Consider the following 26,153-nt stretch of genomic DNA (forward strand, 5'->3'; position numbering starts at 1 on the left):
TAGTACTCATTATGCCTTCTTCTAATGAACCTCCATTGCATTATGTGTACCCCGTCACTCGGTTGGATGCCTTTATGGAGATGGGCTGTAAGATCCATCTCTGCATCACATATGCTGTCCCATGTGTCAGTTCATACTACGACAGATGAGTGTTGGTTGATATGAAATGAACTATCTTAGTACCTACTACTGAGATTGCCCAAATGTACTTAACTTAGATAGGCAGTGAGTGAAAGGATGCCCAAAAACTGCAGATACTTTAGTAGTTTGCCTTGAACCTTTCCCTGCAAATCGAAAAACCAGATGGACTCTCAGTAAAAGTGAATCAAGGTTGGTAGATAGACAAGTCATTTTTGTACGACGAATCACATATGCAGTTGAGTTTGGTGTCCTGTGTTCAGCATATCATACTAAGAATCCTTCTGGGGGCCCTGTTACAGTTGCAGGTTGGTTTCAGCTTAGAATTCTGTCCACCCAAAGCAGGGGACGGGGTTGTACTAGATCAAGTGTAAGTACTAAGTTTATACAGATGGCGTATCGATGTCACTGATTCAGATACAGCCGCTAAACTTGGCAACAGCTGTAATGCGGTACTTGTATGTGCTGGATCTGAGTTTGATGCAGGAGACGTTGAATCAATGCAAAAGAAAGTGTCTACCGCAAGGTACCTACCTCATGTTGGCTTACCCTATAGATACCTAAAGTTGACGTGGGGTCCGTTTCACGTCCCTCTCACAGCATCAGCAAATACCTACAATTGCGCCTCTAGACTAATCAGTCACTGCTGGCGACTCTCAGAGCCAGAACATCATATAGATACGCACCGACATGACCAGTGTTAGCATCAACCCCTCTTCCAACTTCAAAGTTTCTTTGGTGACTGATGCTGATTTCAAGGCGTCCAGCACGGCATAGCCCGCACTGCGCGGTCCCGAACAGAAGAGCAGCGCAAGCAAGACTTGGTCAAGATCGAAAAGTACCGTAAAATCGAGGACGAAATCCGCCAAAAGGTAGGTCAGCACTGGACTTCTACACTATGGTTGTCTTCTTCTCACACGCGCGAGCAGATATCCAACAACGATTACGGCTTTGAAACATTCCAGCTTACTTCAAAACTCCTGCGTCTCAACCCAGAATACTACACGATATGGAACGCCCGCAGGCGCTGTCTAATATTTGGCTCATTATCCAAACCGTTGGATGGATCGCCGCTCTCCAAGGCGTCGCAGAGCACTTCAGCGAACGACATTCACACAGCCTGTTCCGTCGCTTCGTCATCCTGCTCCTCGACCGAGATCCCGCTGCACCACAACTCCCGGACAGCTGGGAAGATTGGTACAACACCTGAAAGTTATGTCGACGCCGACGCCGACGTCGAAGTGATCCGTTCCGAACTGGCTTTTACTGTCCCCCTTTTGTTGCAGTTTCCAAAATGCTACTGGATATGGAACTATCGACTCTGGACACTTGACTGTGCAATTCAGAGGCTCAATGTATCCACTGCCCGGCGCATTTGGGAGGAGGAGCTAGGTCTTGTCAGTAAGATGCTCACCAGGGATCGACGCAACTTTCACGCCTGGGGCTACCGTCGTCACGTCGTAGCCCAGCTCGAGAGCCCTTTGTTGAATGGTCAGAGCCTAGTGGAGTCGGAATTCCAGTATACTACCGACAAAATCCGCCAGGATCTCTCCAATTTCTCGGCGTGGCACAACCGAAGCCAGCTCATCACCAGACTTCTCGATGAGCGCAATGCGGATGACGAGTCTCGCAAGGCTTTCCTAGACCAAGGCAAGCACCTGCACTACGTCTTACTTAGCACTGCTGACTTCATATTAGAACTTGAACTCGTCGACGAAGGTCTGAACGTGGGACCCGAGGATCAGTCCTTGTGGTATTACCATCAGTTTCTGGTATTGAACCTGGCCGATTCTGCTTCCAGCCGCCAGATAGCCCCTAACCTTACAGTGAATGACCGCAAACTATACATTGACCGTGAAGTAACCAACATCAAAGACCTATTAGAAGACTACCGCGATGTGAAATGCATTTATGAGGCTCTCATCGAGTATGCGATGGCATTGGTCCAACTTATTGGGCAGCCTCTTGGACTCGAGAAACAAAGCGAGGTAGCATCTTGGCTAGACAATCTGAAGAAATTAGACCCCATGCGGAATGGGCGATGGCACGATCTGGAAAAGCAGCTGGGTTTATTTCGGCCGTGATATTGGTTGAATTGTTTACAAAGCACCGCTTACTGAAAGTTATAGACCATCGGGCAACTAAAATAGCAAGAAATGCCACTCGAAAATATTTTGTGCCTATCGCTACTGTCAGATTAGGAGAATAAGACATATGCTAAGAAAAAATCCTGTATGCCGGTCTACGAGGTATCAATGTGCTCATGAAATGAAAATGCGCAATGTGTTTTACGATCCCTTAACGCCCTCTTCCCCGTCCCCTGCCGCGGCCCCTTCCTCTGCCACGGCCACGGCCACCTCCTCGTCCGGTGTTTTGTCTTGCTGGGATATCGCCGTCGCTATCTGAGTCCGAGCTTGTCACCGAGTCACTTTGTTCTGCCTCCGAGTCTGTATCGCCAATTCTGACCACAGTTGGTTGTGCAGGTCGTTGGAGGAGAGGGGGCGGTGAGGGACTTTGGGAGCTCTCCTGGTGGGTTGAGGATATAGGAGGTGACTGCTCGCCAATGTACTCACCACCAGGGCTCATGCTGCGAGAAACCTCTGGGCCAACATCAGCTGGGGGCTCATCAGATACCTCTGAAGTAGCCTTGGGGTCTGCTATGGGAGTTGTGGTTTCTGAGTGGGTGGCAGTTGCACTACTAGAAACGCCTCTTGATTTTCGTTTTCCCATTTTAAATTTCTTCCCCTTAAGTGCCATTCGCTCCGCCATGGACATGAGCGGAGCTCCTGCACCATAGGTCGCTGACGGCGGAGGTGAGCTAGACAGCCGACTGGATTCCATGGTAGCACCTTCTGATCGTCGAGTACGACGAGCGGACCTGGAGGTACGGCTTTCATCCTCGGCATCTCCTTCAGATGTACCGGCAGGGGCAGATGCAGCTGCGATGGTGGTCACACCGGACTTTCTTGGTCTGCCCCGGCGACGACGTTGACCAGGCTCTGTTATAGGCGCCGAAGCCCCTTCAGTCGATTCAGCAGCAAGATGTGCCTCCAACTCGGCGACCATTCTATCGTGCTCGACATCGCTATTGCGGTCTTGAGTTTGGGAGGTCTCATCAGCGATCTCGGCTGAACCGCCAGCGGCTGTGACTTGAGACAAACGTGATTTTCGAGGCCGGCCTCTGAGCCAGCCTTTCTGTCCGCTCTTAGATTTATGAGAAGAGTCGATAGACGTGGACTGTGCAACAGAGGAAGCCTTTTTAGGTGGACGACCGCGGCGTTTGGGAATTCTATCCGTGCCAGGGGTTGAATCCATCTCAATAAAGGGCTGTGGGCTAGAGGAAATAGGTGACCCGAACAAAGCACGAACTGCATCGGCAGCTAGATCGACGGCCGATTTCTTGCCTGTTTTTGCGCCATTCTCGGGCGACGAAGTCTTCGTCTGTTGATTTGGTTCCTCCTCGAATTCGTCCGAGTCCATTTCGGCCTCGACATATGATGTTATTGGTTTGGCATGCCTGAGCTCGGGCTCGTTCGCGTCGAATAACAGCTGAGTCCTTTTCTTAGACGGGCCTGGAGCTAGAGTTGCGTCAGATGCACCTCGAGCAACATCCATTCCGACGTCTTGCATTGTGCTTTGGTTTCTATCGGTCTGACTAGGTGTACCCATGACAGCTTCAGGGATAGAAGGCGACCCATTGAACAGCGCAGGGTCCATACTATCCAGGAAATCTGTTTCTGGTTCATTTGCGAGACGAGGCTTTTTGTGATGTGACTTGCCAACAACAAAATCAGGATCTTCATTCTCTCGTCTGGCTTTCCTTTTGGCTGCCCGAATGGACTTTTTGACAAACTCAGGAATATCTGGTTCTGACGGTCGCATAGCATCCTCAGGTGGTGCCTGAAAAGGATCAAATAGAATCTTGTCCGGCGCATCATCTGGTTCATAGTAGCCCATGCCGATACGCTGCCGAGCCACCAGAGAAGGATCCGGATACAAGGATGCATCGGCCTCTTCAAGCTGGGACATATCCATAGCCGTCGGCTCGTCGGTTAGTCCACCATTCTCATCAGTGTAACGAGGCAATCGTCCTTCAGAACCATCATCAGTCATAGGCCGATCACCTTGGCCGCCAAGAACATGACTCTGGTCTCCGTAACCATTCTTGCCGGATACATGTACACCATTGGCCCCATTGAACCTAGCACCGTCTTGCATAGCCTGTTCGGCTTCTTCCTGTTCTGTAATATCCTGTGCTTTAGCACTATCAGCCTGCTCTCGCAGTCTCTTCATTCTTCGGCTATCTTTGCTGCGGCTTTCTTCCCCTGCGGCCTTGAGCCATGAGAGATTGTGCACACGGAAGTCAACCAGAGCCTCGACACTTCTGTCGTCTGCAATCGGCCGCGTATCATGTCCTAGTAAAGTGTTCTTTGGCGTGTACGGATCCGTGTTACCTACGCGTCGACAGTGACCACAATTGCATATCCCCAAGCACTTGGGACATTGCCATTGTTCGTCTTCAAGGACCGTTTGTGGCAACATATCGAAAGCTCTGTAGAGAACGCCATAACAGTAGGATTCGGTGCAGCCGGGATTCGTACATTGATGAACCCGATAAGCGTAGTCCTTGTGACAGCATACATGGCATCGCCGAAGCTCTCCGCGCTTCTTCTTCCTCTTATATTTCTTCTTTGGCCTCCCTTCGCCATCGACTTCTGGCTCTGACTCGCTTGGTGTAATCTCACGTTCCGGCTGAGTGATGTCTTTCCAAGGTCTCCTTCTCAGTGCTTCTTGGCAAATTTGGGCCAAAGACTTCTTTGCAGAGCGCTGTCGAGCAATTTCCAGAGGTTGCGGCGAAGACTCGAAATCGACAAAACCATCGTTCTTTATAATCATTGAGCGCCATTCTTCATAATTATTGACCAAGTCAGCCCAACTCCATTGCTCGCACCATTGTAATCCCGAGAGGCAGGCGCAAGACCGTCCCATAGCGTAACATTCCATGCAAACGTCGTAGGTGTCCTCGTCGCCGTTGATGAGCATGCGAGTGCAGTGCTTGCATGTCAGGAACCTATTGAAAATATTGGACCTGCAATATGAACAAGTAATGCAAGAGTCAAACTCTATGAACTCTACCTCCTTCTCTTTGAACGCGAACATTTCGTCAAGTAGTAGCTCCGTGAAGAGTGCAAAGAGCTTTTTGAAGTCGCCTGCAAGTTGCTTGGCACGAGGCGAGCTTCTGAGAATGTCTTGTCCAATCCCCATAAAGCTCATGGAGGTCATTTCTGCATTCTCTTCAAGATTCTGAAGTTGACGGTAGTACTTCCGTAGGGTGAAGAAGATGATCGCCTTGTTCTTGTACTGTTCATCGCGGCAAACAAGCCGAGTCTTTGGAAGCGCTTCATGTAAGGCCATCTCAAGAGTTTCGGCAGTTGTGCGGTTCCAGGCCACTTTTATTGTTCGAGTACCCCTATTCCAAACCTGGTGCGCGGCCAAGGGGGGGATGAGAATGAAATCACCAACTCTCTGTTCGACAATGTAAACATCGAAAGGCGCTTTCTTCCACGCGTTGATTTGAGCAAAATGCTTCTCGATCTCAATGTCATGACCTAACATGGAGAGGAAGTATTCACGGACAACCTCACGATCTTTACTTTCTGTCATGAACCAGATCGAGCTGCCGGGTTTCTCGCCCTTCTCTTCTCCGGATGCTTCCACCATAATATTCTGACCCAACGATGCACACATTTCGCGGTGCGCAGGGGTATATGTACCTTCATGTCCAATGTAGCACATGAGATTCTGGGCGCGCATTTCCTCTGGCAAACTGGACATCAGGTCACCGGCTGGTGCAGCAGCAGATTCATCCCGGAAGGCGTCCTCGTCGTATCGTGAGCCTCCAGCTTCGCTGGCGTTCTCGTTCAAATAGAATAAATTCGGATGAATAACCTTTTGTAGTGCGTCGTGCCACTCAGGAGGGCAATCGATATCCTTGAGATAAAGACGCTGGCGGCGCTCGTCACGAAAGTTGGTCGGAGTCCATTGGTTTGCAAGCTGTCTCATCGAACGCAGGTAATGACCTGTTGTCATGGGTATGTCGGTTCCGGCGCTAATATCTCGCACGTTCTCCTCTGAAGAAAAAGAATTAGTACTTGCAAGAGTGTCGGGACCAGGTACAACATACGTGTCTTGTCATGTGTCTTTTCCAACCAACCAACATCAAAAAGCCCCTGTGATAAAGCTGCCTCCCATCCGTCAATAACCAGAGGTTTCCCGCCAATAATGACGTGAATCAACACAAGCTTCTCGAATTCCTGTTGACCAAGACTGCGTATCTGGTTTCTCGAGACGCGCTGAACCCACTTGAAGTTGGGTGTTTTGTCCACCAACCCATACAGGTCCAGGTCGGGCGGTATAGGATCGAACTTTGCTTGGGGGTGCAATGAGGTCGGCATTGTCTCGAGCTTCCAAAGTGCTTCGCGCGAATGTAGCTATGGTGGGGTCCTGCTTGAGACGAGATATCGCAACGGGTGCTGGTCGCGAAGGGAATTCGTATTGCGAGTTCTGTTTGTACGCAGAACTGGGCTGGTAAGCCGCTCGTCCTAGACCAGCCCCATTCAATATAGGAGAGTCATCGAGGCCACTTATTGAAAGGTTCTCAGGTAAGTGTTTGGAGGATTTACAAATCTGGAGCGACCTACAATTAGGTACGTAGCAGCTAGTCGCGTCACACAGCTCAGCAGCGCATCGAATGCGCGACCAATCAAAGATCAAAAGTACCCAGAAGCAGGCCGCACTGCAGCAGCACGTGATGAACCCACCTTCCGTCCACGGAATAGATACTGGGAGCATAGCAGGCCATTTTGCTCCACTGTGACCTACCTAAGAGATGCAAGGATTATTCATTTTATAGTTTAATTTTTATATTCAAGTTCGCCAGAATTGATGCCTTAGCGACTTGCCATTGGGGACCTGTCTGTGCAAGTTATATGCTCTCGGTAAGCATTACATGACAATCTATGGATACGCCAACTGCTAAATGGTGTTCTTTTATCCCTGTAGGTCCGTAGACCTTTGTTAATCCATGAGGTTAAATGCACTCCCCCGGGCTGCGGCCTGGGCTCAATGTCGAGGCATCTCAAGGCAAGTGTTGAGAAGCCAAAGACAATTCCAAGCACGACCTTCTCTCGTCCATGTTTCGAAATCTTTGACGCAACCATGGCAGAACACTCAGAGAGCGGTTGCATTTCATGAAGCCAAAACTCAACCCTCACCAACGGCTGTTCAAGACCTGGACTCACCCACAGCTGCAACGACAACAGGACCAGCACCGTACAAACCGCCTGAGACAGGACTGTTGTCCAAGCTCCCAGCATCATGGGTTCCCTATGCTGAATTAATACGACTTGACAAGCCTGCTGGAACATACTACCTCTTCTTCCCGTGCCTGTTTTCCACCCTCATCGCTGCCCCAATGGCTATGCCTATGGCATCCCCAGGCTCTGTCATTGGCACTTCACTTCTTTTCTTCTCTGGAGCTCTCGTCATGAGAGGGGCTGGGTGTACCATCAACGATCTATGGGACCGGAACCTCGACCCTCATGTATCGCGAACCCGGCTCCGACCTATCGCTCGCGGTGCCATCACACCTTTCAAAGGCCTTGTGTTCACCGGATGTCAACTTCTTACCGGCCTGGGAATACTATTGCAGTTCCCCCTACCTTGTCTGTTCTATGGAGTCCCCAGCCTGATATTGGTTGCCAGTTATCCTTTGGCTAAGAGAGTGACGTATTATCCTCAGGCGGTCCTGGGCCTTACCTTCTCCTGGGGAGCAATCATGGGCTTCCCGGCACTTGGGATTGATTTGATATCACATACGGCTGCGCTGACCGCTGCAGCGTGTCTATATACCTCGAACATTGCATGGACAGTGCTATATGACATGATCTATGCTCACATGGATATCAAGGACGATGTCAAGGCAGGAATCAAGAGCATCGCGTTGAAGCATGATGCCGAAACTAAGCAAGTGCTTACGGGATTGGCGGCTGTGCAGATCTCACTTCTTGCTGTTGCTGGATATGCAGCAGGTGCTGGGCCAGCTTTTTTTATTGGAAGCTGTGGAGGAGCAATGGTCACGCTTGGGCTTATGATTAAACGAGTCAACCTCAAGGATGTAAAGGATTGCTGGTGGTGGTTCATTAATGGCTGCTGGATAACTGGTGGGGTGGTCAGTCTAGGCCTGGGTGCAGACTACGCCATCAGATATGCCAAAGGGCGCGAAGAGGGAAACCCTCCCAGAGCTGAGTGTTAGAGGGGAACGGGATCCAATGTATGTATAACAGTTGTAACACAATGTCATCACGCAGAGATATGAAATCCACCTCTTAAGTTCCACCTCACGCAGCGTGCACATCATTTGTTGTTCGTCGAAGACTTTGTGATCTATTTTCCTTTTTCAGACCCGTCTCCCATGATCAGATCCCTAACCGTAATGTCGATGCAAGCAATCCGAATAGACTCCACGTGTCGAAATATGACTTTGTTTCCATCCACGCGCTCTTCGCTTAAGAACGGGGCTTCTCCTTCTTCTCCTTCCACAGAGCAAGCAGACCGACACCAGAGACCTTGACGACCTTGAATCGCACACCGGGAATATCACCCTTGGCCTTGCCCTTACGACCGAAACCAGCCAGAAGGACCTCGTCGTTCTCGTCCACGAAGTTCAAGCAACCGTCGTTGGGGACTATAAAAATTGTTAGTTTAACCCGCCCATCATTCCTCGTAGCGTCTGGGGTTCGTCGTACCGAAGGCAGTGACCTTCTTGCCGTTCTTGATGAGTTGGACACGGACACACTTTCGAATGGCGGAGTTGGGCTGCTTGGCCTCGACACCGACCTTCTCAAGGACGATGCCCTTGGCATGGGAAGAACCTCCAAAGGGAGAGGACTTATAAGCAGTACCGAGGGCACGCTTCTTGTAGGCGAGATCGGCCCATTTCTGGTCCTTTCGGTTCGTTCGCAGCTTACGGGCGGCGTTAAGACCACGGGGTTTGCCTCCAGCCATTTTTGCTTGAGATTGTTAGTCGACTGTCGATGCGAAATGAGAGAGAGAAAAAAAGACTCGAGGGTGAGCGACACAGCTGGGAGGGTGTATTGGATTGCTTGGAGTACCTACCGGATCTGTCTGTGTATCGACGACGGGATGGTGATGGTAATTTGCGGAGGCTGCAAAAAGTTGAGGAATTGACAAGCACAAATTCCAGGTAGGGTTTGGTGACCCTACTGTTCAAAACTCGATGAAGGTCACGTGCAGAAAGAGGTGCTCGATGGGTGCTCCACTAACCCGCAGTGGATGGTCTTGGCGATGGACTGATGTTTAAACTTCCATGGGCTGAGTGAAGTACAGTCTCTACATATGCTACTGACACTGTCTTAGTGTGTCACTGAGCTCAAAGCCGGATGGGTCCGCCAGTCACCGTTTGATACAGTAGACTACTTGCCTGGAATGAAGCAAGAGAGACTATACTGCTCTCGACACTTTGCTATCTTTAAGTCGAGAAGCTCCTGATTTCATAATGCCTCATCTAACGCGACCTCTGAGCCGGCAACGAGATCCACCCCCTTCTTTATTCCTGCATCCCTCCCCTTCAGCTTCAAATGCCTCCTTAACAAATGTTCACCCTCCGACTGTGCCTTTTATAGGACAACAATCGAACCTAAGGCCAAACGCTGAGCGTGCGCCGTCTGTCAAGTCTGGACGGTCCGGGACCGTCGTGCCCCAGCGCGCTGGGTTGTATCCCGCGGAGAGCACCCGAGCAACTGGTGACCGCACCGATCTTTTATGGTCCGAAATGCAAGCAACATTGGAAGAAGTTGAGTTGTCAGCTTCCGGGGGGACTCACGTCTTTGGCCCAGATCATGACAGAAAACTAGCTGATCTGCGAGCCGCTCAGATTGCTCTCGCTCAAGCGTGGGCACGAAGTGAAGCAGACGACGTTATAGAAACAGCACAGCTTGATCATGTGGGATCTGTTACTGGATCCGAAGTTCGAAATCTAAAAGGCGCATTGGGAGACACGTCAAAGTCTGGTCTTGAAGGCACAGAGAAGAGCGCAGTTGGAAGCAGCAGCATTTCGCGGCCTAACAGCAGCGGCACCGGGGTAGAGAGGCTGGGTCATAAGCTTGAAGAGGAGACTGAAGTGGACATTCTGTTAGCCAGGAAACGACGAGAAGCCAACGATCGTTATTTCCAGCGAGTCAATCAAGGAGTAATCGATGTCGTGACTCGGCTAGAAGATGTTGCAGTTGCTATGAGAGCCGTTGAACAGGAGAGCAAAGAAGTCTGGAGTGAGAACGACAGTGCTCCTGGAGCCTTGAGAACTTGATCGCGTTGAACAGGTAACTTTTCGGCTTGGAGTTAGGAGAACCTTCAGCGTTCACAGCGTTTTAACATTGAAGAGGGAAACTACCCAGCATTTAGATTACATCGACACATTTCTTCAGATTCTGCACGACCAAGACCCTCGAACTTTCCGGTCGCCATCAATATATTTGCTGATCCTGGCTGGCAGATATGCGACCTACATGCCTTCGACTTACACCAGATTGCTGTGGGGACGCAGCATGCCGGGAGGCTTAAGGAAAGTTTAGGGATCAAGTTCGATAGCGACAAAAGGCCACCTTCTGAATTCTGCCAATAGGTAGACCAGATAGTCTACTGTAGTTATGATGAATACATGCCTAATTGGTCTCCCCTGCAACGTTGCTCATGATGATATGGAATATCAACATTTCTCTGTAGAGGGTGACGTGAAGAAGTAGGACCGACAAAGCGTCATGCTTAACAGCTTCCCGATCCGAAGACCACAAGAATGTTTGCGGCTCTCGAGAATGTCCTACTAGGTACCTAGGTTGGTAACTTATCTCATGTGGTAGTCAATGTACTCTGCTTTGAACTTACGATCGCTTCCATTGTTTTGCCATTTACGTAGTTGTAGGACATTTGTCCTGGTGCCTCAGTTCAGGTACCCTCATTCTCAGCGACGCGATTGGTGAGCAGGAGTGGATTGCCTGCCTAATATAGTATAGTTTCTATGGCTCCTGGTCATAGGTTGTCTGTGCATGAATGGAGGTACTTAGGTACATACAGTGGAGTGATCCCTGGAGTCCATGCGGTACCCTCCATGTCTGCCTGTGGTGGTACATGAGACTGGTCGGGTTAGGTTCTAGACCAACCAAGCCTAGGCGTACCTCTAGGTAGGTACCTAGTAGTTCTATTAGAGGTATGTACTAAGGTACTGCACCCCAGGCCTGCCTCCAGTCGCCATCTCCCGCCAGCCATATAAACTCTTAAACCATCCGTCGCCTTCCGCATTGACGCAACCAGCATCTCACCATTATTCCACGCTTCAACATCAAGCCAGCCTTTGTCGCAAACATCATCACAATCACCATTGATAAACTTCTCTAAGCTTCAACGTTCCCGATCTATCAACATGAGATTCTTTCCCGTTCTCGCTGCCGCGCTCGCAGTTGCTCCTGGGGTTTTCGCTGTTGAACAGAAGAAGTCTGCCATAGTCTGGTTCGAGGACGAGTCCACACCCGACTCCATCGTCGAAGAGTGTAAAGACGCCCTCAAGAAGGCTGGCGGAAAGATCACTCATGTCTACTCAATCATCAAGTACGCAGACTCACCGATTATCCCCTGCCCTTTTGGCACTATAACTATTTGACACTAACTCCTCGGTTAGGGGCTTCTCCGTTATCGCTCCTGAAAAGGCGCTCGAGATCGTGCAGGTCAATCACGAGGAGCATCAAATCCGTGTCGAGAAGGACGAAGTTGTGACGACGGACTAGGGGCTGCACTTGACTTGAGGTGTTGAGCGGATGACCATTTAAAGACGAAACAACAGCATGTTTTGCGAAATGAGCTGATTACTTTCCACAGCAGCAGTTGGGATATTGATATCCTTGGTATAGGCGTTAACAGGACAGGAGCGACGGGAATGCTTGAGGACACTCGCTATGCGATCAATCGTTATCGTTATTATTGCAGGCCTCTGACAGGGCGAAATGATACTTTATTTTTACCTCACTTTTTCGTTGTTCATGAGCTCCCGCAGAGTGATGACAAATGTCAGTCTGAAGTAGAGTGGCAGGCAGAGCGTAATACTTCAGCGTCATTGAAGGACTGATAGTTATGCAGGTAACCCAGAAGTACTAGTATGGATGCTGCAAAAGGCCGCGATATGTCCAGTTCATTGTCCAGTAACTACGTAGACTTGTTCGAATAGCCACTGGTAAAACTGGACAACGATTGTCTGAACAGTTCCTACTTATTATTACCGCATCTCACCTGGCCTTTCGAATAATATCAGGGATGCTGGCAGCCGCTTTCTTGTTTTTACCTCGGCGTCTGGCCATCTCCTTTACGTCGGTTGGACGTCACTCATGTTCTTGGTATCACTCTACTGCACTTCTGCGACAACCTTTGTCTCGAACGACGCTTCCAAACCCTTATCTGTGTAGGTCATGAGTGTATGCGCCACAACGCCACAGTCAATCGTCAATGCCAGTGTTGCCATTCTCCAGGTCCTTCAATATTCAAGGTATTGTAATGCTGTTGTAAATGGTTTTTGGACCACTGACCGTCTCAAGGCCTGATATCGAGACTCTGGCAAGTAGTGGGAAGGCCAAAGTTTGGTGCTGTAGTATACGAAAAAATACGCAATATAGAGGTAGGTAAGGTAATACCTACCAGGTTGGTAGTGTTAAGAAAGTAGATATTGTTTGTACGTTCTAAACTGTAGCCCGATCTAGCGACTATCCACCCAAGGTACCTACTAGGTTAATAGCACCTATGTTAATACCTAGTAGGTACTGACTTAGCACTCTGTATGTACCTAGGTAGGTAGTATTAAGTTACAGATTTAAGTATTAGTACTGTACCTCGTATGAATAACATCCATATCATGTTTGCTGGCTTTCAAGAGGGAGATCCGACTACCCTACCGAAGCAACATGCAAGAGACTGACTCTTTAGGATTAATATTAGTCTTGGTCCAATTACAAATAGACATATCTCTGTTTATACCCACGAGGTTACTATTGGTTGCCCGAGCACGCTATTTCAGCGAATCTCTGGTGGATAGGCGGGCCCCTATCAGGTAGCAGGCAATCCATCGGGTCTACCTAACTGTACAAGATGGACAGCAGAGGTAGGAGGCACCTAGGTATGTACAGGCGGGACCCCTGCCAAAATCGATAAGCCGAGCGATAATAGCTTGAGCCAACAAGGGCCGCCCAACCTACGGTACCGAATGTTGAAGAACAATGCTTCCTCGGACCTTGAGTTCTCACTGAACACCAACTCGACAATAGAAGAACAATGGAACATCCGTTCTGGAAGTTCTCATAACAATTCCTTATAAATACCCGATTTCCCTTTCTCGACATGCCGTCGAATCTTCCACAATCGTTAACATTGCATTCAGACACGCGACGCAACTCCCTATAACAATTCCACCATCATTGCACCTCCGATCACAGCAACTTGAACAACCACTCAATCCGATCACAACTTGGTGCAGGGCCTAAAATTTTACAGAATGCCAGGCTATAGTGCCAACGCGCAGGCTGCGCTTATCAAAGCCGTAAGATGTCTCTCCTTGGAAACGCCTTCACCGTCTTCTAGCTCCCCGCTCACCAAAGGTTTCCCTCAGATCAAGCGAGTGTTCGAGCCGAAACGAATGGTTGAATCCTACGAAGACCTTGTCGATGGTGTCACACTTGGTTTAATTCTACATCAGCTGGATCCTAGTTTTGACACGTCCGCACTCGAAACGAATTCTAACACCTCGCGATACAATAAGCGTAATATCCAGAATGTCTACAAGGGTCTTTTCCGCCATATTCGACGTTCTGTCCCTGAACTTGCTTGCCAGGCCAAGAAGTTCAATTATCATGCTATCGCTGAGAATCCTGATGCTCAGGGCATCAGTCAGGTAAACCTTGGTCCATCCGATTTATATCGGCCGTTGCTAATCTACCAGATTCTGGCTGTTATGCTAGCTGTGGTTCTTCTGGGCCCCGAAGCCCATCACTATATTCCTCGAATCACCGGCCTCGACAAACAAACGCAAGCAGAGATCATGCAAATCATACAATCCATACAGCAAGACATCAACGACTCGCATGGAGATGAGGATGTTGACGAGGCTGTTGACGCTGTCATGGAAGCGCGAGATATCGATCTCATCGTTGAGGAGCAGAATGCACTATTGCGCGCAAGACTTGAATCGGCCAATATAAAGCTCTCAGACTACATCACTCGGCTTGACCATCTCCAAACAAGTTATGAAGAACTCCGATCTGACAAGGAGAAAAACGACCGAGAGCTTGAGGTCTTGCGAAAAGCCACTGCAGATGGTGTTAACCATACCGAAATCATCAAAAATCTAGAGATAGAGGTGCAAGATCAGATGGAGATCATCACTCAAAAAGAGGAAATGATACGCAGTCATGAACGGGCCAAGTCACAACTCGAGGCAGAGGTTACAAAACTGACAGAGAAGTGTAAAGAGGCCGAAGAGCTTCGTGACCAAGTCTCAGAGTGGAAACACAAAGCCGAAGACTTTGAGAAGAAGGCCAACACTGCAGACCGGTACAAGCAAAAACTTGAAACCCAGCAGCATCTCGTCAAAGAAGTGCAAAACCTTCAATACGAGAAGACTGAACTGCAAGACCAGATCAGAATCTTGTTGGAAGATCAGGACAGAGGCGCTCGTACCAGGAAGGCAGAGGATGAGTTAACCAAAATGATTACTCAGTCCGAACAGCATCTGTGGGACGAACGCAGCCAGAAGAACCAGCTGATGAAGGATATTGCGGCACTTGAGGACGAAGTGATTCGCTTGAGAGCACGACAAAACCATGATGAGAACTTCATCAAAGATCTACAGGAGCAGCTCGAGAGTGGTGCAGGTTCTCAAAGCGCAGCACCCGGTGCGCTGGACATGGCATCTAGCCTTGAAGATGAACTTAATGACGCAGCTAACGAGGATACCCAGCCTGGCCAAGTGAACCTTCCTTTGGAACTCTCCCGGCTAAAGGCTGAGAACGACTTGCTGCGTAGCACTGTCGGCTCTGGAGATACCGCTCCTCTCCGCCGGGAGCTTGACGAAGAGAAGCGGCAGCGTGCCCATGTTCAGAAGAGTCATAATGATATTTTCGAAAAACACGCCGTTCTCCATGAACAGATGGAAGCCCTGATTAACAACATGACCGGTGAAGGGTTAGTCAAAGCCATAAACGATGCTTGTTCACCTGAAGGTACACACATACTTACTGCCGACTTCTACAGGACCAAAGCATTTATTAACATTAAGCAAACACTCATGCAGTGCGAATTTGAGCTAGAACAATCCAGGAAGCGAGAGAAGGATCTCTCTGCTCAAGTAGCTGATCAAGGCCGCGAACTCCTCGCTGCTAAAGCGCAGCTTTCCGCACTCGACAAAGAAGGCGCCGATGCCCTAAAGGAAATCAAGAGCTCCGATGTGGTTATCATCTCATCTCTCAAATCTGAGCTCGACCACGCTAGGGAACAGCTCAGTTATTGCATCTCAGAGCGAGACGCACAGCAAACTCAACTTGTCGAAGCACTTCTTGCCAAGGATAAATTGCGCAAGGAGGTTGAAGAGGGTAGAGAGCTCCAAGATATCACTGGCGGTGGCGAAGGCGATGCGTCCGACGGTAGCAAGAAGGGCGAACTGATTGAGAAACTACGAAATCGTCTCAGAGAAATCCGCGAGGTGAGTGTTTTCTATCGTACAATCATGTTTGGCGATGAGGATGACCAAGTGGTCGTCCCGGTCGATAAATTGTCAGTGGGAGACGAAGATGTTCAGCAGTTGTTCGCGGATCTCGCTGGCGAGAACACAAACGCAGCCACAGACTCGCCTCTCCACCCCAAGGAAATAGCTTTCCCCCCATCTGCTCACCTTCCTCGACGTCCCCTCAAGCAGGGGGAGTCTCCGGGTTCGCCTATGAGAGAATGTTGGCTGACAAGATGGATTTAGCAATTGGAACGGTCAGAGACGGATAGAATTGACCTGCAACGTAAACTGAAAGCTGCGCATGACGGCGAGGCAGTGGCAGCGCAAAAGGTACGTCTATACTCCTACTCAGATATCGACCACACTTGTTTGAACTGCGCTTTGCTTCTAGCTGTGACTGAAATCTCTACTGACTATCCGTAACTCAAGGCCGCAAGTGATGAAATTATCCGGAACCTCGAAAGAGAGAACTCTCTCATTGCATCAGCTTGGTATGATCTGACGAGTCGCCTTCAAAGTAACCATGTCGTTTTGCAACGGCGGCACGAAGCTCCACGGAGCTGGCTTAACAAGCAGAGGCAGATGGTCAATGGTCAGTTGCGCTTCCGCGACTCGCTCTACCTCTACTGACCTTCCCCTGTCAGCGACCCCGAAGCGATAGGTACTTGCGGGGTGAGAAAACCCCCTTTTATCCTCTTCAAGGCCCATCAAAATATGCATACTGTGTGTGACATAGCCTTCATGACACGCCAGTCTCGTCGACTATCAACTATTCATGTTATCGTTCCATCACTGTCTTGTCTCACATTCAGCGCTCAACATCATTTTTCGATCACTTTCTTGATCCGACATTCTTATCTCTGAGGGCCCCGCCTTGGGTATCCAGCGCAGTCCTCATTTCCTCTTTCTTGATTTGTCTTTGAAGCATTGCGAGGGAGCTCTGGGAGTTTCTTGAAACGGGCGTCATTGCTTGGTAGTTTCGTGGCAGAATCGAGGATTGCTGCATTCATAGAAGATGCATTCTACGAGGTGACCAGTATAGATATTGCATGCCTAGGATTCATTCTCTGGGCATTTCATGTGGTGCAATGGACATGTGCTAAGCTGTCGAGATGAATTCGGTCACATGATTTGTGTGCGCAAAGAAACTCGCATGACAGCAACCAATATTATGTAACGGTTGGAACATGCATTTCATTGCTTCTTATTGGTGATGCTATAATCATGGACAGAGAATGCCAAGGGGTTTGCTGGATGCTAGCTCATCTCGTATGAATGATCATGGACTAAGAAGGGTAAACGCTTGTAAGCCAACTCTCTGTTGGTTGAAAACTATTGTAAAAGACATTTTGATACATGGCGGATCGTTGTTCAAAGTAGGTAGCTTTTTCCACAAATGGCCACAAGACCGCAGACAAACCCTCTACCCTTTTAACGCCTCGGCCTGGAAGACTGGATTGCCCGTTCTTCCATCCACCTTCCCAGTTTACAATTCATACCGTTCATATATCCAAGACGAGCTGGCTTTTAATTTCGCACAGTAATCGTCTTGATATCAGCCACGTGAAAAGGCGGCTGACGACTGGCCGCTCCAGTGACCCTCTAGTGCTGTCCTCGCTTCTCGTTGAGGACCTTGAGCATGTTCTTCCATACTTGACCAGGTTCCTGGCTGGCATCGAGGCCGCTCCAGATACCGGTCTTCTGGTAATAGCCCACAACGGGCTTGGTCTGCTTGTGGTAGGTGACAAGACGCTTCTTGAGAGCATCGGCGTTGTCGTCACTTCGCTGGATAAGGGGCTCGCCAGTAATGTCGTCCTTCATGTACTCCTTGGGAGGGTTGAAGGTGGTGTGGTATGAGCGGCCGGAAGCGGGGTGGACTAATCGGCCAGTAATACGAGCAACGAGCAAAGAGTCGTCGATCTGGAGCTCGACGGCGTGCTGAAGCTTCTGGTTGCGCTCTGCGAGCATGGCGTCGAGACCCTCGGCCTGGGGAACAGTTCGGGGGAAACCGTCGAGAATGAAGCTACCGCGCGAATTATTAGCTTCTGCTGTTTTTGCAGATCACCGATATAGGGTCGAGATTCCCAGCACCAAAATATGAAGCGGTCAAAAATCTCGAGAACATGCGACTCACCCGCCATAGCACTCCTTGTTATTGTTGAGCTCCTCCTTGATCATGCCAATCATGATCTCGTCGCTGACCAGACCGCCCGCATCCATGATCTTCTTGGCCTCGACACCAAGAGGGGTCTTCTTAGCGACCTGGGATCGCAGCATGTCGCCGGTAGCCTGTGTAAGGAGAAAACAAATATCAGAAATACTGCGCTCATGTTTTCAACGGATCTCACGAGAATTAACATACCAGGTGGCAACAGGAGAAGCGCTCCTTGATCTTGGGGGCCTGAGTACCCTTACCTGTGAAGCAAAGTCAGTACAGCACTTTAGTAGCATTGCGACACGGAAAACTACTCACCGGCACCAGGAGGACCGATAAGGATCATTCGGATTTCCTCGGTAGACACAGGACCGCCGGTGGCACGCGCCTCAAGCTTCTTAATGCGCGTGTCAATGGTGCTGATGACATCCTTAAGCTGCTTGAGCTCGTCCTCAATGAAACCCATCTTGGCGGTTGCGGAAGGTGGAATTGAAACGTGGTTTGGCGTGCAATTGGTGAGAACCTTTGGGCAGATTTAAAGATGCAAAGGCTGAGTTGACGACAGTCCTTGTTATTCGGTGCGAGGCTGAGGGAATGGATTGGAAGAAGGAAGAGAAAAAGAGAGAAACAAACTCAAGACTGGGAAATCTTGGGTGCGTAGCCGGAGGACGGGAGGTTTGGAGGAGCAGCTTTCGCGAGCTGTGATTGGTTCAAGGCGGGCTATTTCTACTGTAGCGATGATGATGGGGGTTCTACCCCTGTTCAACATTGACGAGTGCTAAAACTTGCTGGGGATGGATGCAGGCTATAGGTATTACGTACTAAAGTTTGCACGGTAACTCTGAATTGTAGGTTTCTATCAGCCTCCCGTTAGGATAAGTTAGTACTAGTAATTGGGGATATGTTGGTTTATAGACACTCAAGTCGAGTTGTTCACTGTAAGTTACAGGTTGTCTAATCCTCTGGACAAATTTTCGGTACAGCTACGGCGTTACCATTTGTTACCTACCACATATTTTTAACAGGCAAATTACAACAACATGGCTCAATGTATAAGCAGTTCTTCTATCCTGCGAGTGGTAAGTAGCATCTATATGTTCGAGTTCATATAGAAAGACTTGCCGCTCAGTATTGTTCTTGACGGATTTACTGTCGTCTTGATCTATCCAATGTCTTTCATCCATCTGCAGTATGGTTATCAACAACTGACCCAGGGTAGCATCAAACACATCATTCTCAACAACTGTTGCACCCGGGACATAAGGTATCCTGTTGCCTCATCTGATATCAAGACGACGAGACATTATAGCCGTGATCGACCGAAGCCATCCGCGGTATGTCGTCCAAATAGAGCATATTCGGCCAGTAGGGCCGAGGTTCAGGTGGTGCGTTATTGAGCCAACCCGGCGTCCTTTGATCCGAAATATCACCGCCGATTTCAGTCCATTCAACTTAATTGACATTGGATCCATGGGTTATTAACACATCACTTCTTCTAGCCCGCTCGTAATTCGTTCTGCGCGAACAGTTAGTATGTTTCTCACGACCCTTCCTGATCTTTGACCCCATCATCAGGGAGGCAATTTTCTTCTCAATGAGTTATAGACTGCCGTGCCCACGCCTGTCGTCGATAATTTTGGTAGCTTGCGCCCACGTGTCTGTAAACTAAGGTGTGGAAATAGCCGGCATCAAGCAAGGATGACTACTAGATTACTATTAGAAACATCCAGATGTCAAGGCCAAGATGAGGTCAGTATCGAATTCCTCCCTGTTCTTTTCTCCTAAAAACGATATATACGTGGGTAGGTATTTGTCATTTGATGTACTTGATCAGCTGTCGCCGGATTCGTAATTGTTTGACGAATACGCTGGTTTCGATCCATCCGCAGTAATGTCTTCTGGTCTGCACCAGGTACTCGCTTACTTAGGTAGAGGTAGACCCATCCTCCTTAGGTATGAAACTTTTACTCAGCAGACCTGTTATACCTGTATCTACCAGCAACTCAAAACCTCCAGCGAGTGCAGGCATACACAGCGCTCTCAGGGCACATGTTGAATTGATAAGGTACCTGAGACACTTATCTTATGCTCTCAGAAATTCAGTGATGTTAGCATCAAGTATAGACTTCCTCACTGATAGTAAGATACCTTCAATTGGGGTTGAAAAAGAAAAGAAAAGAAAAAAGGACTGTGCTGCCTGCTTATTTTCTTAATGAACCTTGAATAGAGTACCCTATGGTATCTGCTACCTACCTATGTTGCTTCAGCCTTCACCTCATGCCTGGAAACCTATGTGGCGCCGGCTTCGACTGTGGCTGTTTGCACGTGATGCGGTGCCATAAGGCAGGAGCTTGGAGCCTCCAAGGTGCCTGGCCCAATTGGGAGCTAAGCTTCTGTCCAAGAAGGCAGCCTCCAGACTACGTACGTGCGGCCACAATAACCACTGCATCAACATAACGACCCTGTTCTCAACTTGACCGCGACTGCACGACCAAGATTGCGCATTGATTTCTCTTCCATTCATACAATATTCGTTGTACCAGATACCCATCGACGAAGCAACGATGCCTACCACAACAGCGGAAACTCTCTCTCTCGTCACTCGAAACGTCACTGTTGCGCCCCTCGTCCTTCTCTCCGCTGTCGACCACTACAACCGAACTGTTTCCACAAAGACAAAGCGACGAGTAGTGGGTGTTCTCTTGGGACAAAACGATGGAAACGACGTGAGAGTGTCCAATAGCTTTGCTGGTGCGTTACTCTAATGTCACGACACTACGAGTTGAACATCGCTTACCATGATTATTGTAGTTCCCTTTGAGGAGGATGACAAGGATCCTTCAGTATGGTTCCTTGACCACAACTATGTCGAGTCGATGAACGACATGTTCAAAAAGGTCAATGCCCGAGAGAAGCTCATAGGATGGTACCACACCGGTCCCAAGCTTCGCGCATCCGATTTGGAGATCAACGAACTCTTCAAGCGCTATACACCCAACCCACTCCTCGTCATTGTTGATGTTCAGCCCAAGGAGTCCGGAGTACCCACAGACGCATACTTTGCCGTTGATGAGATCAAGGATGTACGTTGACAGCCTATACTAGCCCTGCTGCCGAGCAAACCACTGACACTTGCCAGGACGGCACAACCACCGCACGAACATTTGTCCATACCCCTTCTGTGATCGAAGCTGAGGAGGCAGAAGAAATTGGCGTCGAGCATCTGCTAAGAGATATTCGCGATGTGGCCGCCGGAACACTATCTACACGAGTCACAAATCAGCTGCAATCACTGCAGGGTCTACACCTGCGTCTGCGAGATATCGGCGCATACCTCCAGAAGGTTCTCGACAAACAACTACCCGTCAACCATGCGATTCTTGGAAACCTCCAGGATGTTTTCAACCTTTTGCCTAACCTTTCCACACCCGAGAGAGATGGCAAGTCAGGTGGAGGCGAGTTGGCATATGCCATGAGCGTCAAGACCAACGACCAGCTTATGGCTATTTACCTGAGCAGTCTGATCCGTGCCATCACAGCATTCCATGATCTTATCGAGAACAAGATCCAGAACAGGCAACAGCAGGAGGAGAAAGAGGCCAAGAAAGAGGAGATCAACAAGGACGAGAAGAAGGAGGGCGCAAACGGAGCGAGCGCCGACCCCAAGGAAGGCGGCGACAAAGACAAGGAGAACAAGGAGACCAAGAAATAAATGAAGAAGAGAGACCTAGCAGATGACTAGACTTTAACTGAGGCTCTTTGGCGTCTGGCAGAGGGACACTAAGACGATATCCTAGCCGAAGGTTAAGGCAAAGGCGTCTTTGTACAATGATTATATCAGTGGACTCTTAGAGGATGGAAACAGGATAATACGCATCACAGATCGTCTCAAGCAGGCGATCATTTCGGTGATGCTAACCAGAGCCATTTTCATATGTCCGCAACAATACCTGCCAGATCTTCCCGTGAGATAACTCGATCCTCAACATACATGCCAATCATCTCTGACCACCTATCTGCAAGTAAACAGGCGAGTAAGTGTTTGCAGCAGGACGGTGCATCTTCCCCCAAATCCAGACTCATGCCTCCATAAGACGATACCTCACGTAGAGGGGGCAATTGCTCTGCTTGACCTGTTGCTGGCGCGCGGTGACCAGTGAATGCATCCATTGTGAAGCTCGCACACGAACAGTTCCATGCATTAAGATGAACGACGTATCGTTTAGACGAGAGGCTGTAGTCGCGAGTGCGGCGCGAGAGGGTCGTACCGAGGGAACGAACGAGAAACATATCGTTCATTGTATCCAAGGAACTGTCATTTTGAAGTTCCTGGTTGCGCACTAGTCTGGTGACGAGTCTTCGGTCGAGAAGGTCCAGAGCTGGAAGCACAAGATTTGGAAATAATACATGGAGAGTCAGGAGTAGAGGTCGTTGAGAGGGCGAGAAAGCTTGAAGTGGTGACAATGTGGATGGTTGAGTAGCTCGAGATGGCTGCGTAGATGAGGTATCATCTGCAGTCGATGGCGCGATGGTGGAAATAGAACATATGAGAGATGTTATTATCTGACGATGGGAAGGGAGAGACTCCATTGCCGTCAAACCGAGGACGATTTTACATGGCTTGATGGTTGTAGAGATAGAAGCTACAGAGTACCTAATCAGTCTCCACGCTGATGTTGACGCGGAGGTCATGATTTCTAGACAACATAAAGCTTTGACTCCTAAAAAAAAAAAAAAAAAAAAAAGAAATTATGAAAAAAGGAAAAAGAGAAAGAAGATTGCCTTCCTTTCGATTCTTACGTATTTAAAATCTCCGCGAAAGATATTCATGGCTTCTATGTATTATTGTGAATTTTTGTAGTACCTTACAGTCATGTCTATTGTCCCCATTTGTAGCCTGAACCGCCCCGGGTGTCCCCATCTATGATTCTCACATATGATACACTAAACAATCGCTCTGCCTCATACTACCGAATGGCTCTGTTTCCTCGGTTAAGTCCAAGACTTAGATATTTTAAACCCACTCCTTGGGGTCTCTGAGGACATCTACCAGGCGCTGCTCCCTGCTCTTAGGCTCGGGTTCATGCATATACTTCCAGCCAGCTGTCAACGGCAAACTCATAAGAATGCTCTCAACTCTTGAGCCGGGTGTGTTAAGACCGAATGCTGTACCGCGATCGTGCACAAGGTTGAACTCGACGTACTTGCCACGGCGCAGTTGCTGCCAGTCTTTCTCTGCCTCAGTGTAAGGCATGTCCTTTCGCTTTTCGATAATGGGGATGTAGGATGGGAGGAATGCCTTCAGACAGTCTTGGACAAACGAGAATGTGTTCTCGCGATCGCGTTCCGTTTCATCAAGGTCATCGAAGAAGATGCCGCCAATACCACGGGCCTCGCCCCGGTGCTTGTTATAAAAGTACTCGTCGCACCACTTCTTGAATCGTGGGTAGTATTCCTTATCGTGAGCATCGCAAGCGGCCTTGATCGTCTTATGAAAATGTATCGCGTCCTCATCGAAGAGGTATGAAGGTGTCAAATCACAACCACCGCCAAACCACCAAGCCTGAGATGTGCCGTCGGGGTTGGCCGTTTCGAAGTATCTGTAGTTAAGGTGCACCGTTGGGGCCATAGGGTTGTAAGGGTGAAGAACCATGCTGAGGCCTGCAGCAAAGAAGTCGATTGATTCCATGTTAGGGTCCATGGTCTTGTGGTTGGCTCGCATCTTCTCAATGGCAGGCTTAGGAAGCGAGCCGTAGACGACGCTCACACCGAGACCAGCCTTCTCGAAAACGTTTCCTTCTTGGAGAACGCAGGTGGTACCGCCTCCTCCGTTGGGACGCTCCCATTCATCCTTGCGAAACTTTTTGCCGTCAACTCTCTCGAGTTCGGCAACGATCTGGGCTTGCTGCTCTCGAATAAACTTTTCCATGCGTAGTCGCATAGGTGAATCCTCAGTGACGCCCGACTCGCGCTTCTTCTGGGCATCGCGGTCGGCAAGGGTGGAAGGATCGGCGTTGACGGGTTCGATTTCAGCCTGTGATTATTGTGTTCAGTGACTAACTCTCTCACTGACTGGGAGGTGTTTTGTACCATCTTGTAGGCTAAGGGGGCAGCTGCGCCAAGAGTAACAGCAACGAGCCACAGCGTAGAGCCGGAGTAAGTTGATCGAGAAGCTTTGGGGCCGGCAGAACTAGACAGCCAGCGTCTCGGAGAAGCGAATTGAGTTCTTAATAAGCGTGCGGAAGGAGAAGTAAGTTGCGCAGCAAAGCGCTGGGCAGGCCGTCTGGCAGCCATGACGATATTATATATTCGACCCGAGAACCCGGGAAAGGGTGGCGGCAAAACAAGGCCCAAGGCCGAGAACGAGAACGAGAATGAGAATGAGAAGAACAGAAGAGAAGAGAAGAGACGACGATCAGGCGTTTCGGATGAGGCCACTTGAAGGATAAGGCCAGGGTCCGTCCGACAGAAGGAAGGATTAGAACAACTGAGAACTCGGGTGATAGTCAAAATCGAATGTTCGGCAATTGGCTTCTTTTGGTGGAGGTCTTGGCTACTGTACTAATAGCCCGGCTAGCAGTCTCCGTACCTCCTTGTCTACCTACATACCTACCTCTAACATATGTGGAGCGGAGCAGAACAACTCACGGCCGGTGCCAAGGGGGGTCAAAATCGACGCACCATTCGGCCGTACTAAAACAAACCATCGTAGCTCCGTTCCACGGATCACGAACCGTCGAGGTCTTTTCAGGGCTTTTGTGTTCTAACACGGGAGGTAATCCAAAAACTGTGATATTTGTAAGAGCACGACTCTTCTATTCTGGTGAGTGTAGTATTGGGTATATCTATCTATGCAGCTGCTAACGTTGGCGGAAAGACTTTCACTTCTTTACCAGCTTCAGCTTTGTCATGCTTAAAGTGATAGCTTAAATTGAGCTGATAATCGGATATCTCAAGTGGCGTCGATGACTTTGACCACGGAAAAGCAAGGGGCTTCCCTTTCCTGACTAGAACGTCGGAATACATTAGCCTTCTGACTAGGTAGGTATCCTGAGATTTATAGCATTCGTGCTTTGAGTATTATAAGTGGTCGAAACATGCTTCAATGTTTGTTGGAGTGTACTACTAAGCTATTGAAGCTAACATCTATACCTAGATTCGAAAGGTTTCGCGCAGTCGCTAAGAGGCAACCGATCGACTGATGTTTGAATATGGGCAGTAATGAGTTTTGGAAGCCGACCACGGACAAGCCCCTGCTAAAGTCCATACCTACTACCTAGGTACCTACTAAGGTAGGTACAGGTAGGTAAGTACTACTAAGAGTTTTTAATCCGTATCATGAATTGACAAATGGACACTTACAACAACAGAGAACCCTGACAAATGCAAGTCGCTGGACGTGGGGGAATAGGTACTAGATTAGGTACTCTTTGGCTGCATTCTACTTACAACAGCTCTGGCAATGATAGGTAGACTTTCCCAGATACCAACCTACCTACCTTGGTATCTAGTAGGTAAGTTGAAACCACTTACTTGAGTAATTACCTGGCGTCGTTAATCAGGCCCGTCGGATCCTGACAGTCTTTTATCTTTATTGATAAGTCACTCGTCGATAACTCAAGAATCCCAGTTCTTCCAAACTTTCATCCTGCTTGACCCTGTGACGATACAGTACGACGTGACATGCTGTTTCCCCGCCATTGTTGCCTCGCGGGGCCTCTTGTGATTCACCGAGCATGACAAAGCTAAGCCATTTATAGTTTAGCCATGTAGCCCCGCGCGCATGTCCAGTCAGTGTGAGTGAGGTTGGGTGCTCGAAGTGTCCTGCTGCCACTTGGCTGAGCTGCCGCCTGGGTACTGATGTGCTGTAGGTGCCTATCTCACCTAGGTAGGTAGGTACCTATAGGACTTGGACTGCCCCTCCACTGCTGCCTCCCATGGAAGTTAACTCTGGGCTGGCCGACCGCTCATCTGTTTGTACCTTAGTACCGTGTCTGTGTCACTGCCACCTTCTGTCACTCTATG

At 49.1% G+C, this 26,153-nt stretch overlaps 10 protein-coding genes across 10 annotated transcripts; 6 read left to right on the top strand and 4 right to left on the bottom strand.

The window, feature by feature from the left end:
* Positions 1-733: 733 nt before the first annotated feature.
* On the top strand, positions 734-2,329 carry B0J16DRAFT_157163 (uncharacterized protein). The gene is made up of 3 exons (XM_046122146.1): positions 734-837; positions 906-1,010; positions 1,068-2,329. The coding sequence occupies exons 1-3, from the start codon at positions 829-831 to the stop codon at positions 2,220-2,222; spliced, it is 1,269 nt and encodes a 422-aa protein (XP_045981354.1). The 5' UTR covers positions 734-828; the 3' UTR covers positions 2,223-2,329.
* B0J16DRAFT_157178 (uncharacterized protein) lies at positions 2,330-6,741 on the bottom strand. The gene is made up of 2 exons (XM_046122147.1): positions 6,323-6,741; positions 2,330-6,269 (listed from the first exon to the last, which is right to left on the bottom strand). Exons 1-2 carry the CDS (start codon positions 6,591-6,593, stop codon positions 2,437-2,439), a joined length of 4,104 nt encoding a protein of 1,367 aa, XP_045981355.1. The 5' UTR covers positions 6,594-6,741; the 3' UTR covers positions 2,330-2,436.
* A 297-nt stretch (positions 6,742-7,038) lies between these two features.
* Positions 7,039-8,680, top strand: B0J16DRAFT_157208 (4-hydroxybenzoate hexaprenyltransferase). The gene has a single exon (XM_046122149.1). It carries the CDS (start codon positions 7,223-7,225, stop codon positions 8,450-8,452), a length of 1,230 nt encoding a protein of 409 aa, XP_045981356.1. The 5' UTR covers positions 7,039-7,222; the 3' UTR covers positions 8,453-8,680.
* On the bottom strand, positions 8,579-9,473 carry B0J16DRAFT_157196 (40S ribosomal protein S23). The gene is made up of 3 exons (XM_046122148.1): positions 9,316-9,473; positions 8,946-9,209; positions 8,579-8,884 (listed from the first exon to the last, which is right to left on the bottom strand). The coding sequence occupies exons 2-3, from the start codon at positions 9,202-9,204 to the stop codon at positions 8,706-8,708; spliced, it is 438 nt and encodes a 145-aa protein (XP_045981357.1). The 5' UTR covers positions 9,205-9,209; positions 9,316-9,473; the 3' UTR covers positions 8,579-8,705.
* Positions 9,474-9,521: 48 nt separating this feature from the next.
* B0J16DRAFT_344908 (uncharacterized protein) lies at positions 9,522-10,898 on the top strand. The gene has a single exon (XM_046128214.1). It carries the CDS (start codon positions 9,716-9,718, stop codon positions 10,523-10,525), a length of 810 nt encoding a protein of 269 aa, XP_045981358.1. The 5' UTR covers positions 9,522-9,715; the 3' UTR covers positions 10,526-10,898.
* Positions 10,899-11,635: 737 nt separating this feature from the next.
* Positions 11,636-11,996, top strand: B0J16DRAFT_385997 (uncharacterized protein; the record flags this gene model as incomplete). The annotated part of the gene is made up of 2 exons (XM_046131547.1): positions 11,636-11,820; positions 11,891-11,996. The coding sequence occupies 2 exons, from the start codon at positions 11,636-11,638 to the stop codon at positions 11,994-11,996; spliced, it is 291 nt and encodes a 96-aa protein (XP_045981359.1).
* Positions 11,997-13,747: 1,751 nt separating this feature from the next.
* Positions 13,748-16,603, top strand: B0J16DRAFT_271398 (uncharacterized protein; the record flags this gene model as incomplete). The annotated part of the gene is made up of 5 exons (XM_046123578.1): positions 13,748-13,792; positions 13,862-14,143; positions 14,192-15,949; positions 16,217-16,303; positions 16,403-16,603. 5 exons carry the CDS (start codon positions 13,748-13,750, stop codon positions 16,601-16,603), a joined length of 2,373 nt encoding a protein of 790 aa, XP_045981360.1.
* Positions 16,604-17,546: 943 nt separating this feature from the next.
* On the bottom strand, positions 17,547-18,806 carry B0J16DRAFT_157255 (adenylate kinase-domain-containing protein). Its single transcript, XM_046122150.1, has 4 exons — positions 18,447-18,806; positions 18,336-18,388; positions 18,108-18,262; positions 17,547-17,996 (listed from the first exon to the last, which is right to left on the bottom strand). The coding sequence occupies exons 1-4, from the start codon at positions 18,592-18,594 to the stop codon at positions 17,576-17,578; spliced, it is 777 nt and encodes a 258-aa protein (XP_045981361.1). The 5' UTR covers positions 18,595-18,806; the 3' UTR covers positions 17,547-17,575.
* Positions 18,807-20,517: 1,711 nt separating this feature from the next.
* Positions 20,518-21,949, top strand: B0J16DRAFT_157276 (maintenance of mitochondrial structure and function-domain-containing protein). Its single transcript, XM_046122151.1, has 3 exons — positions 20,518-20,879; positions 20,940-21,211; positions 21,268-21,949. Exons 1-3 carry the CDS (start codon positions 20,693-20,695, stop codon positions 21,838-21,840), a joined length of 1,032 nt encoding a protein of 343 aa, XP_045981362.1. The 5' UTR covers positions 20,518-20,692; the 3' UTR covers positions 21,841-21,949.
* A 931-nt stretch (positions 21,950-22,880) lies between these two features.
* On the bottom strand, positions 22,881-24,735 carry B0J16DRAFT_344919 (Coproporphyrinogen III oxidase). Its single transcript, XM_046128215.1, has 2 exons — positions 24,219-24,735; positions 22,881-24,162 (listed from the first exon to the last, which is right to left on the bottom strand). Exons 1-2 carry the CDS (start codon positions 24,420-24,422, stop codon positions 23,143-23,145), a joined length of 1,224 nt encoding a protein of 407 aa, XP_045981363.1. The 5' UTR covers positions 24,423-24,735; the 3' UTR covers positions 22,881-23,142.
* Positions 24,736-26,153: the final 1,418 nt, after the last annotated feature.

Source organism: Fusarium flagelliforme (genome assembly GCF_020744385.1).
Source record: "Fusarium flagelliforme strain FIESC 12 MPI-CAGE-AA-0113 chromosome Unknown B0J16scaffold_5, whole genome shotgun sequence".
Classification (NCBI taxonomy): domain Eukaryota; kingdom Fungi; phylum Ascomycota; class Sordariomycetes; order Hypocreales; family Nectriaceae; genus Fusarium; species Fusarium flagelliforme.

Bases quoted from the DNA above. Each gene is read 5' to 3' on its own strand.
- B0J16DRAFT_157163 (XM_046122146.1), top strand. The intron at 1,011-1,067 runs GTAGGTCAGCAC...ACGCGCGAGCAG, and splicing joins AGGACGAAATCCGCCAAAAG to ATATCCAACAACGATTACGG.
- B0J16DRAFT_157178 (XM_046122147.1), bottom strand. From the start codon at position 6,593: ATGCCGACCTCATTGCACCCCCAAGCAAAGTTCGATCCTATACCGCCC. The intron at 6,270-6,322 runs GTATGTTGTACC...CTTTTTCTTCAG, and splicing joins AAAGACACATGACAAGACAC to AGGAGAACGTGCGAGATATT.
- B0J16DRAFT_157208 (XM_046122149.1), top strand. From the start codon at position 7,223: ATGAGGTTAAATGCACTCCCCCGGGCTGCGGCCTGGGCTCAATGTCGA.
- B0J16DRAFT_157196 (XM_046122148.1), bottom strand. From the start codon at position 9,204: ATGGCTGGAGGCAAACCCCGTGGTCTTAACGCCGCCCGTAAGCTGCGA. The intron at 8,885-8,945 runs GTACGACGAACC...CAATTTTTATAG, and splicing joins CAAGAAGGTCACTGCCTTCG to TCCCCAACGACGGTTGCTTG.
- B0J16DRAFT_344908 (XM_046128214.1), top strand. From the start codon at position 9,716: ATGCCTCATCTAACGCGACCTCTGAGCCGGCAACGAGATCCACCCCCT.
- B0J16DRAFT_157255 (XM_046122150.1), bottom strand. From the start codon at position 18,594: ATGGGTTTCATTGAGGACGAGCTCAAGCAGCTTAAGGATGTCATCAGC. The intron at 18,389-18,446 runs GTGAGTAGTTTT...TTTGCTTCACAG, and splicing joins TATCGGTCCTCCTGGTGCCG to GTAAGGGTACTCAGGCCCCC. The intron at 18,263-18,335 runs GTATGTTAATTC...CTCCTTACACAG, and splicing joins GCTTCTCCTGTTGCCACCTG to GCTACCGGCGACATGCTGCG.
- B0J16DRAFT_157276 (XM_046122151.1), top strand. From the start codon at position 20,693: ATGCCTACCACAACAGCGGAAACTCTCTCTCTCGTCACTCGAAACGTC. The intron at 20,880-20,939 runs GTGCGTTACTCT...TGATTATTGTAG, and splicing joins AGTGTCCAATAGCTTTGCTG to TTCCCTTTGAGGAGGATGAC. The intron at 21,212-21,267 runs GTACGTTGACAG...GACACTTGCCAG, and splicing joins CCGTTGATGAGATCAAGGAT to GACGGCACAACCACCGCACG.
- B0J16DRAFT_344919 (XM_046128215.1), bottom strand. From the start codon at position 24,422: ATGGCTGCCAGACGGCCTGCCCAGCGCTTTGCTGCGCAACTTACTTCT. The intron at 24,163-24,218 runs GTACAAAACACC...CAATAATCACAG, and splicing joins CCCCCTTAGCCTACAAGATG to GCTGAAATCGAACCCGTCAA.